Source organism: Salmo trutta, chromosome 37 (assembly GCF_901001165.1).
Source record: "Salmo trutta chromosome 37, fSalTru1.1, whole genome shotgun sequence".
NCBI classification, from domain to species: domain Eukaryota; kingdom Metazoa; phylum Chordata; class Actinopteri; order Salmoniformes; family Salmonidae; genus Salmo; species Salmo trutta.
Window position 1 is genome coordinate 1977016 of NC_042993.1, and position 14719 is coordinate 1991734.

Consider the following 14719-nt stretch of genomic DNA (forward strand, 5'->3'; position numbering starts at 1 on the left):
ACACGTTGCTACATGTAGCTCTCACTTTGATCGCAAAACAAGAACATCTATTGACGACTGCTCATGCTGTACAATCAGTCCAGTTCAAAGTGAATGGCACAGACCCATATATGGCAATGGTCTATTTGCATATAGGCCTACTGCAGCTCTGATTGGTTATAGTGCACCGGTCTGTGTAGAGTATGGGCCTGAGTCGTGCCTGTTAATTCAATAGAATCCTACTCCGATGCATTCTGAATACAACAACATCTCTTGAATAGTTTGTTTTGTTTTGGTATGTTGTATTGATAGTGGCTAATATTGCGTTGATTCGATCACAATTTCCACAGTAAAGGGAAACGTTGATAGTGTTAACTGACGGAAAACTCTAAAGTTGATTGAAGTTCAATCTCATGCTTCCCTGCATGCGCTGATATTTATTCTGCACGGCAGTCCAGGGGAAGCTGCGCACCCGCGCTGCACACAGTTTAGAGGGGACATTGGTATTAACCCTTGTTTATGAGTGTTGGGTCGAAACGGTCATAGAACCTGTCTGTCTGTCTGTCTGTCTGTCTGTCTGTCTGTCTGTCTGTCTGTCTGTCTGTCTGTCTGTCTGTCTGTCTGTCTGTCTGTCTGTCTGAAAAGATACCAGAGCTGGCATTGGTAGGAAGACTGACGGGGTTGGTTGTTGCTTGGTCAGCAGAGCTGCAGGTGTGGCCACTGTAGTACAGCCTGGTTAGCTCCTACAGCCACTGCAGCTGTACAAACACACACACACACACACACACACTCTGGAGGAGTGTGAGAAGAGAAGCATCACCGGATACGCCATCGCAGAGAACACACACACACACACACACACACACACACACAAACACTGTGAGGACAGACGCTGGGAGACAAGAAGAAAGTACAGGGAGTGAAGATTTCATGGACAAACGTACATGAAACAAAACAAGGACAGCGTCTGGACAAGGGGAGCAAAACAACATTAATGCAGACACGGGGAAGAAACTGAGGAAGTGACAGATATAGGGGAGGGTCCAGGTGAGTCCCATGAAGCGCTGAGGCGCGTAACGATGGTGACAGGTGTGCGTAATGATGGGCCGCCTGGCGCCCTCGAGCGCTAGAGAGGCGTGACACACACACACACACACACACACACACACACACACGCGCACACACACACACACACACACACACAGGAAGCAGTATAAGACACATAGAGGCTAAATGAGTGATATAGGAGAGTAAAGCAGTCTATTTAAAGGGTATCAACTACTGCCTCTCGCTGTGTCATACACATTTTACCCTGTGACATACACACACACACACACACACACACACACACACACACGCTGTGTCATGACCACATACACACACACACACACACACACACACACACGTTGTGTCATGATCACACTCCTGACTATAAAAGTGTAAGTACAACCAGACCTCCCAATTAACACCACTCTCTCATCTAGCTCCTCCCCCTCTCCTTTCTCTTCCCTTCATCTCTTTCTCTTTCTCTCTTCTCCCCTTCCACATTCTGATCTTCACATATGTCCCTCTCTTTCTCTCATTTCTCCCCCTCCTTCACTTTCTCTTTTCCCCCTGTATTTCACACAGTCTCTCAGCCACATCAGAGCTGTGCTCTTACCCACCTCTTTTTACCACACTATTCCTTTATTTATTACTTTCTCTGTGTCTCTTTCTCGCTGTATGTTCCATAGGCCCTGGTCTCTCTGCTCTCTTTAATTGGTCAAGTGACTCTGCTGCACAGTAATTGCTGGTTTATTTCTGCTTTATGCATGTTTGTAATAAACTTTTTAAGTGTTTTTCTCTCTTGCTCCACTAGTGTTCTAGAACGTTTATCTTCAGTCATCTCTCCTCTTCACAACCTCTCCTTATGTTACTTTACCTTCCCTCTCTTTTTCCTTCTACTACATCCTCCTTTCCTCCATCTATCCTCTTGTGCTGTCTCTTCTCTCTCTCCTCCCTCTCTTCTCCTCTCTCCCCTCTCCTCTCTCTCCTCCCTCTCATCTCCTCTCTCTCTCCTCCCTCTCTTCTCCTCTCTCCTCCCTCTCATCTCCACCCTTTTTCTCTCTCCCTCTCCTCTCCTCTCCTCCCTCTCTCCTCTCGTCTCTGGCTGGCTGGCTGTATAATTAGCAGGCTGTGCAGGGGAAACGGCTGTTTTTAACCAGACCGTTTCTTGCGGGTTCACCACATACTTTATATTTAGCTTGGGCCAGAGTTACGCCTGAAAATGACTGAGTTCACTAACACTGGCTGCACTAGGCATTGTGTGTGTGTGTCTGTGTGTGTAAGTGCTAGCAGACTCTACCCACTAAGTGTCCAGTGGTCAAAACAGGTCACCACCAGATAAACAGGGTGTGGTTATATGTTTGTGTGTGTACGTGTGTGTGCATGTGTGTACTTGCATGTGTACAAGCGTGTGTGTGTGTGTGTTGTCGCTGCACATCCTTTGTGTTTAGGTTAGATTGTGTGTCATGGTAACACCAGTGATGTGGTAGAGCTGTACTTTAAAAGGAAATTACCAACTGTATTTAATGACTAAACTGACTGACTGTCTGTCTGTCTGCCTGTGCTGTTTTGTTTCTTGGACTTCTAGTACGAATCAAACACACACAGATGAAAAGATACCAGAGCTGGCATTGGTAGGAAGACTGACGGGGTTGGCTGTTGCTTGGTCAGCAGAGCTGCAGGTGTGGCCACTGTAGTACAGCCTGGTTAGCTCCTACAGCCACTGCAGCTGTACAAACACACACACACACACACACACTCTGGAGGAGTGTGAGAAGAGAAGCATCACCGGATACGCCATCGCAGAGAACACACACACACACACACACACACACACACACACACACACACACACACACACACACACACACACACACACACACACGTTGTGTCATGATCACACTCCTGACTATAAAAGTGTAAGTACAACCAGACCTCCCAATTAACACCACTCTCTCATCTAGCTCCTCCCCTCCTTTCTCTTCCCTTCATCTCTTTCTCTTTCTCTCTTCTCCCCTTCCATATTTATTATTTATTTATTGTATTTAATGACTAAACTGACTGACTGTATGACTGACTGACTGTATGACTGACTGACTGATTGACTGTCGAACTGCCTGCCTGTCTGACTGCCTGTCTGACTGCCTGTCTGACTGACTGATTGTCGGACTGCCTATCTGACTGACTGTTTGACTGACTGACTGTCGGACTGCCTGTCGGACTGTCTGTCTGTCTGACTCACATATGGTCAAGTCTGGCCTGATTACGCCTATGGTTATTTGTCATTTTAGGGGAATTTTCAGGGTCTGTGTCACTATCCGTATCGCACCCAATCTGTTTCATAAACAGTTCTTGGAAGCGATCACACACACACACACACACACGTCTTTGTCACTCTCCCTCTCACACCCATTTTTTGTTTTTCCCAACTGTGTTATTTAACTCTGAGGATCACTAAATGTTATATTATCTTCTTCTAGCAGCTGTTTATTTTAAATGTAGGGAAACTCTGTGTATACACCCTAATACTCCACCCTAATCTTACCTCTGTCTCTTTCTCTCCTCTATCCTCTCCCTCCCTCTCTTTCTCTCCTCTATCCTCCCTCTCTATTTTTCTTCTCTACCTTTCTGTCTTCTTTTTGTACCCACATTCCTTTGCTCCTATCTTTCTCTGTTCTATTTTTCCTGCTCACTCACTTGTTCTCTCATCTCTCCTCTTATCACGTTTCAAGTTATGACCCAGGTGCAGACAGTGTTGAAGAAACAAAAGTTTATTCTTTCAACAGGGGCAGGCGAATGACAGGTCAAGGCAGGCAGGGGTCAATAATCCAGAGAGGGTGTAAGGCACCGGAACAGCAGGCGGGCTCAGGGTCAGGTCAGGCAGAGGTCGGTAATCCAGAGAGGGTGTAAGGTAGCGGAACAGCAGGAGGGCTCAGGGTCAGGTCAGGCAGAGGTCGGTAATCCAGAGAGGGTGTAAGGCACCGGAACAGCAGGTGGGCTCAGGGTCAGGTCAGGCAGATGTCGGTAATCCAGAGAGGGTGTAAGGTAACGGAACAGCAGGCAGGCTCAGGTCAGACAGGAAAGGTCGGAACCTGGAAACTAGAAAACAGGGACTATAGCAAAGAGAGGAGCAAGGGAAAACGCTGGTAGGTTTAAACGAACAAAACGAACTGGCACAGACAGACAGAAAACACAGGTATAAGTACCCAGGGGATAATGGGAAAGATGGGTGACATCTGGAGGGGGTGGAGACAAACACAAGGACAGGTGAAACAGATCAGGGTGTGACACATCTCTCTTTTTCTCTTTCTCTGTTCTGTCTTTCCTGCTCATTCACTTGTTCTCTCATCTCTCTTTTTCTCTTTCTCTTCCCTCTCCTCTCCTTCTCCCACCTTTCTCTCCCCTCTCTCTTTCTTCCTCCTCTCTCCCGCTCTCTCCCGCTCTCTCTGTAGTAGTCGAGGTCTGTAAAGCGTGTGGTGGCTAATTTCTGCATTACCAAATGAGGATAGTTACAAACTTCACACACAAGTCAGTTATACTTAAAACTACATCTTTAATTATTAAGATGGTTTTGCAAAAGCACTTGACCTTCACTGATGCCATTGAAAAGTGATTACACAAAAGTACAAAGATCTTTTATACCCAAGACCCACCCCTCTCAACGTACATGACGAACAACAGATCTTAGGAACAGTTCACAAAGGTTAAGTTCTGTTTGAAAGATATCTATAAAACATAGCAGACAGCAACTGCTGTATCAACAGTGTTCATTGTATAGACCAGTATCTTGTCCTCCTACCCCAAACTGGAACCGTCTCTCCCTGGTACGGTATAGAACAGAACCATTAGCTCATCCAATGGCATAAATCAATTGACAACTCTAGATACTCCCATCTCAAGTAAACTCCTCTTGACTCCACTCCTGGACAAGCTCACTGAGGGGAGTGAGCCTCTAGGTCATACACTATCCCACAACATAGAAAAGGAGGGAGTGACTTGCGCACAGACATTGTGGAGACAAGTAATTGGTTCCCCATTAATCACGCCATCCCTTCACATGGTTTAAGAATAGGTAAAGACACATTCACATATGAAGAGAATGTTTCATTCTGACTTCTCCCCTCTCTGGGCCCCAAGTGACTGAGCCCTAGCTAAGGGAAAAGTACAACTGTCAACACCAGAGTCCAAAGGGCACGCCATCCTAATGACAAGTATCCCACATAAGCATATTATGCTAACAAAACATCTTAATTATCTATGTTACCCTACTAATTCTGATTCATCCGCCACATTCCCCTCTCAAGGGAATCCCTTCCCTTCTAGAGAATCAGAACAGTAACGTTACAGGAGAACCAGTGTCTAAACACAGACATCACAACAGAAAAGACAGTCATCCCTCTGAGTCCACTCTCAACTTAAATGAAAATCACAAGATTTAAGAACATTCATTCACATAAAAAATACATATATTCTACATAAACCAAAAATCACCAACAATAACTCATTGCATGGGGGTTCCTGCACATAACATCCCAAGAAACTCAGCACTGTCTCTTATTTCAATCCAACACATTATCTTAGCACTCTAGCAATTTGTCTGGGAATACACAGTCACCTGCACGAACCCATGAAGAAAAACAAAAAATGTATACAGTTTATGAGATTCAAAGCTATATTTTCCATAGACAGTGAAAAGCACATCATTAATGCATAATGCAGTGCATGCAACAATGGAGTTTAATAAAATAATCTTTAGTTATCTATCACACTCCAATGGATCAGCATAGTATGTTGGAAATGACTATCCCAGAAACTAAAATTAGCATATCTTGTTGTACAAATCCAGGTAGTGAATCCTAGTTAAAATAAAATGTTTTCCTTTGGTGCCAACTGAACATGACCCGAAGCAAAGCATCATGATTCAACTATTCAAAAGGCAATGCCTATAGATCAAATAGATTAAGATCATTTTCACTCTCCAGATCAGAGTTTACCCATGGCATTCACCATGGCATGCTTATAATGGCGTCAACATCTTTAGTTCATAACAATCAAAACAATCAATCCCTAATACATTAATTTCTTCACTCATTTTAACGCCCCCACAAACCTGCTCCTTTTACTCTCTATGCTGGACGTCATAGACGACCAATTCTCATAGCTTTTAGCCGTACCCTTATCCTACTCCGCCTCTGTTCGTCTGGTGATGTAGAGGTGAATCCAGGCCCTGCAGTGCCTAGCTCCACTCCTATTCCCCAGGCGCTCTCTTTTGATGACTTCTGTAACCGTAATAGCCTTGGTTTCATGCATGTTAACATTAGAAGCCTTCTCCCTAAGTTTGTTTTATTCACTGCTTTAGCACACTCTGCCAACCCGGATGTCCTAGCCGTGTCTGAATCCTGGCTTAGGAAGTCCACCAAAAGCTCTGAAATCTTCATCCCTAACTACAACATTTTCAGACAAGATAGAACGGCCAAAGGGGGCGGTGTTGCAATCTACTGCAGATAGCCTGCACAGTTCTGTCCTACTATCCAGGTCTGTACCCAAACAATTTGAACTTCTACTTTTAAAAATCCATCTCTCTAAAAACAAGTCTCTCACCGTTGCCGCCTGCTATAGACCACCCTCTGCCCCCAGCTGTGCTCTGGACACCATATGTGAACTGATTGCCCCCCATCTATCTTCAGAGCTCATGCTGCTAGGTGATCTAAACTGGGACAGGCTTAACACCCCAGCCATCCTACAATCTAAGCTTGATTTGCCCTCAATCTCACACAAATTATCAATGATCCTACCAGGTACCACCCCAAAGCCGTAAACACGGGCACCCTCATAGATATCATCCTAACCAACCTGCCCTCTAAAGGTCAAACGACCTCCACTCATCACTGTCAAACTCTCCCTGAAACATTTCAGCGAGCAAGCCTTTCTCATCGACCTGGCCCGGGTATCCTGGAAGGATATTGACCTCATCCCGTCAGTAGAGGATGCCTGGTTATTTTCTTTAAATGCCTTCCTCACCATCTTAAATAAGCATGCCCCATTCAAGAAATTTAGAACCAGGAACAGATATAGCCCTTGGTTCTCTCCAGACCTGACTGCCCTTAACCAACACAAAAACATCCTGTGTCGTTCTGCATTAGCATCGAACAGCCCCCGTGATATGCAACTTTTCAGGGAAGTTAGAAACCAATATACACAGGCAGTTAGAAAAGCCAAGGCTAGCTTTTTCAAGCAGAAATTTGCTTCCTGCAACACAAACTCAAAAAAGTTCTGGGACACTGTAAAGTCCATGGAGAAAAAGAACACCTCCTCCCAGCTGCCCACTGCACTGAGGATAGGAAACTCTGTCACCTCCGATAAATCCACTATAATTGAGAATTTCAATAAGCATTTTTCTACAGCTGGCCATGCTTTCCACCTGGCTACCCCTACCGCGGTCAACAGCACTGCACCACCCACAGCTACTCGCCCAAGCCTTCCCCATTTCTCCTTCTCCCAAATCCAGTCAGCTGATGTCCTGAAAGAGCTGCAAAATCTGGACCCCCACAAATCAGCCGGGCTAGACAATCTGGACCCTTTCTTTCTAAAATTATCTGCCGAAATTGTTGCAACCCCTATTACTAGCCTGTTCAGCCTCTCTTTTGTGTCGTCTGAGATTCCAAAAGATTGGAAAGCAGCTGCTGTCATCCCCCTCTTCAAAGGAGGGGACACTCTTGACCCAAACTGCTACAGACCTATATCTATCCTACCCTGACTTTCTAAGGTCTTCGAAAGCCAAGTCAACAAACAAATTACCGACCATTCCGAATCCCACCGCACCTTCTCCGCTATGCAATCTGGTTTCAGAGCTGGTCATGGGTGCACCTCAGCCACGCTCAAGGTCCTAAACGATATTGTAACCGCCATCGATAAGAAACAATACTGTGCTGCTGTATTCATTGACCTGGCCAAGGCTTTCGACTCTGTCAATCACCACATCCTCATCGGCAGACTCAATAGCCTTGGTTTCTCAAATGATTGCCTCGCCTGGTTCACCAACTACTTCTCTGATAGAGTTCAATGTGTCAAATCGGATGGCCTGTTGTCCAAGCCTCTGGTAGTCTCTATGGGGGTGCCACAGGGTTCAATTCTTGGGCCAACTCTTTTCTCTGTATACATCAATGATGTCGCTCTTGCTGCTGGTGAGTCTCTGATCCACCTCTACGCAGACGACACCATTCTGTATACTTCTGGCCCTTCTTTGGACACTGCGTTAACAACCCTCCAGACGAGCTTCAATGCCATACAACTCTCCTTTCATGGCCTCCAACTGCTCTTAAATACAAGTAAAACTAAATGCATGCTCTTCAACCGATCCCTGCCCGCACCTGCCCGCCCGTCCAGCATCACTACTCTGGACGGTTCTTACTTAGAATATGTGGACAACTACAAATACCTAGGTGTCTGGTTAGACTGTAAGCTCTCCTTCCAGACTCACATCAAACATCTCCAATCCAAAGTTAAATCTAGAATTGGCTTCCTATTTCGCAACAAAGCGTCCTTCACTCATGCTGCCAAACATACCCTCGTAAAACTGACCATCCTACCGATCCTCGACTTCGGCGATGTCATTTACAAAATAGCCTACTCAATAAACTGGATGCAGTTTATCACAGTGCCATCTGTTTCATCACCAAAGCCCCATATACTACCCACCACTGCGACCTGTATGCTCTCGTTGGCTGGCCCTCGCTTCATACTCGTCGCCAAACCCACTGGCTCCAGGTCATCTACAAGACCCTGCTAGGTAACGTCCCCCCTTTTCTCAGCTCACTGGTCACCATAGCAGCACCCACCTGTAGCATGCGCTCCAGCAGGTATATATCTCTGGTCACCCCCAAAGCCAATTCCTCCTTTGGCCGTCTCTCCTTCCAGTTCTCTGCTGCCAATGACTGGAACGAACTACAAACATCTCTGAAACTGGAAACACTTATCTCCCTCACTAGCTTTAAGCACCAGCTGTCAGAGCAGCTCACAGATCACCGCACCTGTACATAGCCCATCTATAATTTAGCCCAAACAACTACCGCTTCCCCTACTGTATTTATTTATTTATTTTGCTCCTTTGCACCCCATTTTTTTTATTTCTACTTTGCACTTTCTTCCTGTTTTACTTGCTATATTGTATTTACTTTGCCACCATGGCCTTTTTTTCCTTTACCTCCCTTATCCCACCTCATTTGCTCACATTGTATATAGACTTATTTTTCTACTGTATTATTGACTGTATGTTTGTTTTACTCCATGTGTAACTCTGTGTTGTTGTATGTGTCGAACTGCTTTGCTTTATCTTGGCCAGGTCGCAATTGTAAATGAGAACTTGTTCTCAACTTGCCTACCTGGTTAAATAAAGGTGAAATAATAAATAAATAAATAAATGTGGTGTACTCCTCAAGGCCATCGGAAGAATCCCAGAACATTTTCCAGTCTGTGCTAGGAAAACAGTCCCGTAGTTTAGCATCTGCTTCATCTGACCACTTTTTTATGGACCGATTCACTGGTACTTCCAGCTTTCATTTTTGCTTGTAAGCAGGAATCAGGAGGACAGAATTATGGTCAGATTTGCCAAATGAAGGGCTTTGTACGCGTCTCTGTGTGTGGAGTAAAGGTGATCTAGAATTTTTTTCCCACTGGTTGCGCATTTAACATGCTGATAGAAATTAGGTAAAACGGATTTAAGTTTCCCTGCATTAAAGTCCCAGGCCACTAGGAGCGCTGCCTCTGGGTGAGCGGTTCCCTGTTTGCTTATTTCCTTATACAACTGACTGAGTGAAGTCTTAGTGCCAGCATCCGTCTGTGGTGGTAGATAAACAGCCACAAAAAAAATTGATGAAAACTCTCTTGGCAAATAGTGTGGTCTACAGCTTGTCATGAGATACTCTACTTCAGGCAATGGTGTTTCGGATCCAACTCCAGAACAATATTTGTGTTTTATTGTGGTTTGGTTCAGGGTAACGGAAAGAGAATGTACATGTAAGCAGTTTGGGTTTTGAACCAGTATGTGCTGTTTTAACATGCTGACAACAGCACTATGATATTTACCTAATAAAGTTCTTTATAACTCTCTTTCTCCAGTACGGAGGCATTCAGCACTGAGCGGGGGGCGAGGGAGGGGGCCACCAAGGTCATGATCGTGGTGACGGATGGAGAGTCACATGATGGGGAGGAGCTACCGGACGCTCTGGAGGAGTGTGAGAAGAGAAACATCACCAGATATGCCATCGCTGTGAGTACACGCACACACACACAGACGCGCACACACACACACACAGACGCACACACACACAGAAGCGCACACACACAGACACGCACACACACAGATGCGCACACACACACACAGACGCACACACACGCGCACACACATACACACATACACACACACACACAAACACACACACACACACAAACAGACGCATGCACACACACACACTGTTTCATAGAGCACATGAATCCAGCATGCCTGCTACACCACAAACTCGCTAACCAATATGGCAGACAGTCTCACCAACCAACCCCACTCCTGAAATAGCTGTATTGAAACAGCTTTTCCACCATACCACCTCACATACCCTGCATAACGTGAGAGCTAGCCATCCTGCCCATTCAGCCTCAAACTGGCCTGAAATAATGCCTGTGGTCTTTAAAATAGCCCCAGCAAATCACTAACTGAACCCCTCTGGCTCCTTAAAATAACCCAGTGGGTAACAACAGCTATGTCTTCCTGCCCCACCCCACCCCCCTAACACACACACACACACACATGCACACACATCATCAGTGTCTCGAGTGATGTGGTTTTGGTGGTGTGGTAGAACAGACTCCAGTGGCTGGGTAGTCTGAGACTCCTCCCCAGCCCACAATATAAACACTGGGACCTGCAGAGCCACTTTCACCAGAGGAACCACAATATAAACACTGGGACCTGCAGAGCCACTGTCACCAGAAGAACCACAATATAAACACTGGGACCTGCAGAGCCACTGTCACCAGAGCAACCACAATATAAACACTGGGACCTGCAGAGCCACTGTCACCAGAGGAACCACAATATAAACACTGGGACCTGCAGAGCCACTGTCACCAGAAGAACCACAATATAAACACTGGGACCTGCAGAGCCACTGTCACCAGCGGAACCACAATATAAACACTGGGACCTGCAGAGCCACTGTCAGAGAGATGGGGGACTGAGAGAGAGAGAGACAGGGGGGACTGAGAGAGAGAGAGAGAGAGAGAGATGGGCCTACAGCAGCATCTAGATCTTCTGCAAAGATTCTGTCAGACCTGGGCCCTGATAGTAAATCTCAGTAAGACAAAAATAATAGTGTTCCTAAAAAGGTCCAGTTGCCAGGACCACAAATACAAATTCCATCTAGACACTGTTGCCCTAGAGCACACAAAAAACGATACATACCTCGGCCTAAACATCAGCGCCACAGGTAACTTCCACAAAGCTGTGAACGATCTGAGAGACAAGGCAAGAAGGGCCTTCTATGTCATCAAAAGGAACATAAAATGTAAGATACTAATTAGGATCTGTCAAAAAATACTTGAATCAGTTATAGGACCCATTGCCCTTTATGGTTGTGAGGTCTGGGGTCCGCTCACCAACCAAGAATTCACAAAATGCGACAAACACCAAATTGAGACTCTGCATGCAGAATTCTGCAAAATATATTTTGTGTACAACATAAAACACCAAATAATGCATGCAGAGCAGAATTAGGCCGATACCCGATAATTATCAAAATCCAGAAAAGAGCCGTTAAATTCTACAACCACCTAAAAGGAAGCGATTCCCAAAGCTTCGATAACAAAGCCATCACCTACAGAGAGATGAACCTGGAGAAGAGTCCCCTAAGCAAGCTGGTCCTGGGGCTCTGTTCACAAATACAAACATGCCCGCCAGAGCCCCAGGACAGCAACACAATTAGACCCAACCAAATCATGAGAAAAAAATATATATACTGCTCAAAAAAATAAAGGGAACACTTAAACAACACATCCTAGATCTGAATGAAAGAAATAATCTTATTAAATACTTTTTCTTTACATAGTTGAATGTGCTGACAACAAAATCACACAAAAAAAATCAATGGATATCCAATTTATCAACCCATGGAGGTCTGGATTTGGAGTCACACTCAAAATTAAAGTGGAAAACCACACTACAGGCTGATCCAACTTTGATGTAATGTCCTTAAAACAAGTCAAAATGAGGCTCAGTAGTGTGTGTGGCCTCCACGTGCCTGTATGACCTCCCTACAACGCCTGGGCATGCTCCTGATGAGGTGGCGGATGGTCTCCTGAGGGATCTCCTCCCAGACCTGGACTAAAGCATCCGCCAACTCCTGGACAGTCTGTGGTGCAACGTGGCGTTGGTGGATGGAGCGAGACATGATGTCCCAGATGTGCTCAATTGGATTCAGGTCTGGGGAACGGGCGGGCCAGTCCATAGCATCAATGCCTTCCTCTTGCAGGAACTGCTGACACACTCCAGCCACATGAGGTCTAGCATTGTCTTGCATTAGGAGGAACCCAGGGCCAACCGCACCAGCACATGGTCTCACAAGGGGTCTGAGGATCTCATCTCGGTACCTAATGGCAGTCAGGCTACCTCTGGCGAGCACATGGAGGGCTGTGCGGCCCCCCAAAGAAATGCCACCCCACACCATGACTGACCCACCGCCAAACCGGTCATGCTGGAGGATGTTGCAGGCAGCAGAACGTTCTCCACGGTGTCTCCAGACTCTGTCACGTCTGTCACTTGCTCAGTGTGAACCTGCTTTCATCTGTGAAGAGCACAGGGCGCCAGTGGCGAATTTGCCAATCTTGGTGTTCTCTGGCAAATGCCAAACGTCCTGTACGGTGTTGGGCTGTAAGCACAACCCCCACCTGTGGACGTCGGGCCCTCATACCACCCTCATGGAGTCTGTTTCTGACCATTTGAGCAGACACATGCACATTTGTGGCCTGCTGGAGGTCATTTTGCAGGGCTCTGGCAGTGCTTCTCCTGCTCCTCCTTGCACAAAGGCGGAGGTAGCAGTCCTGCTGCTGGGTTGTTGCCCTCCTACGGCCTCCTCCACGTCTCCTGATGTACTGGCCTGTCTCCTGGTAGCGCCTCTATGCTCTGGACACTACGCTGACAGACACAGCAAACCTTCTTGCCACAGCTCGCATTGATGTGCCATCCTGGATGAGCTGCACTACATGAGCCACTTGTGTGGGTTGTAGACTCCGTCTCATGCTACCACTAGAGTGAAAGCACCGCCAGCATTCAAAAGTGACCAAAACATCAGCCAGGAAGCATAGGAACTGAGAAGTGGTCTGTGGTCCCCACCTGCAGAACCACTCCTTTATTGGGGGGTGTCTTGCTAATTGCCTATAATTTCCACCTGTTGTCTATTCCATTTGCACAACAGCATGTGAAATGTATTGTCAATCAGTGTTGCTTCCTAAGTGGACAGTTTGATTTCACAGAAGTGTGATTGACTTGGAGTTACATTGTGTTGTTTAAGTGTTCCCTTTATTTTTTTGAGCAGTGTATATCACTTGACACATTGGAAAGAATTAACAAAAAAACAGAGCAAACTAGAATGCGATTTGGTCCTAAACAGAGAGTACACAGTGGCAGAATACCTGACCACTGTGACTGACCCAAACTTAAGGAAAGCTTTGACTATGTCCAGACTCAGTGAGCATAACATTTAGACAAACTCCCAAATCTATTGGGTGAAATACCACAGTGTGCAATCACAGCAGCAAGATTTGTGACCTGTTGCCACAAAGAAAAGGGCAACCAGTGAAGAACAAACACCATTGTAAATACAACCCATATTTATGTTTATTTATTTTCCCTGTAAACATATGTTTCGCACACCAATAAAACCCCTTAAATTAAATTGAAGAGAGAGAGAGAGAGAGAGAGAGAGAGAGAGAGAATCTCCAGGGAGTCTTGGTGCTGAAACGTGGTTTCACTGTGACGGCTGCAATGTTTTGATGTTGTTGCTCTCTGTCCTGCTGCCAGTGTGTGTAGGACAGAAAACAGCCCTTTGGGGAGAGCAGAGCAACAAGCTCTCTAAATTAACAGCCTGAGTCGTGTTTTATACATCAGCCTGCCTGCCTGCCGACTCACACAGAATTTACAGTCAACAAGGGGAGGGGTCAAAGGGTGTGTGTTTGTCTGTTTGTGAGTTTGTTTGTGTGCATGTGCCTGTGCATGTGTGTGTATACATGTGCAGTAGCTATAACTTCACTGTATATTTTGAATACTTAACAAGCTACCTCCCGCTGTTTGTATTTCTGTCCTCTCTCTCCGTTCGTGACTCTGAGGACAAACCAGCAGCAGCTGGCAAGACCAACGGAATTTCTCTGCTTCTATAAGATCTTCATGTATACATTTATAGTGTAGGATTCCTTCACATTAATCCCTCCCTCCCTCCATCCCTCCGTTCCTCCTTCCCTCTCTCCCTCCCTTCATCCCTCCCTTCATCCCTCCCTCCCTTCCTCCATCCCTCCTTCCCTCTCTCCCCCCACCCTTCATCCCTCCATCTCTCCCTCCCTTCCTCCATCCCTCTCTCCTTCCCTCCCTCCCTCTCTCCCTCCATCCGTCCCTCCCTCCTCCCCTACCTCCCTCCCTCCGTCCCCTTTGAAA

At 46.1% G+C, this 14719-nt stretch overlaps 1 protein-coding gene across 2 annotated transcripts in view; it reads left to right on the top strand.

Moving 5' to 3' along the window:
- The window catches only part of LOC115176394 (integrin alpha-10), a 53213-nt gene that overhangs the window by 26019 nt on the left and 12475 nt on the right, over positions 1 to 14719 (top strand). For both annotated transcript variants that reach the window (XR_003872235.1, XM_029736416.1), the window contains exon 8: positions 10141 to 10291. Coding sequence is in view for 1 of the 2 variants with exons in the window: in XM_029736416.1 (XP_029592276.1) it covers positions 10141 to 10291 (151 nt within the window). In the remaining variant the exon portion in view is untranslated. The remainder of the gene's footprint in view (positions 1 to 10140; positions 10292 to 14719) is intronic.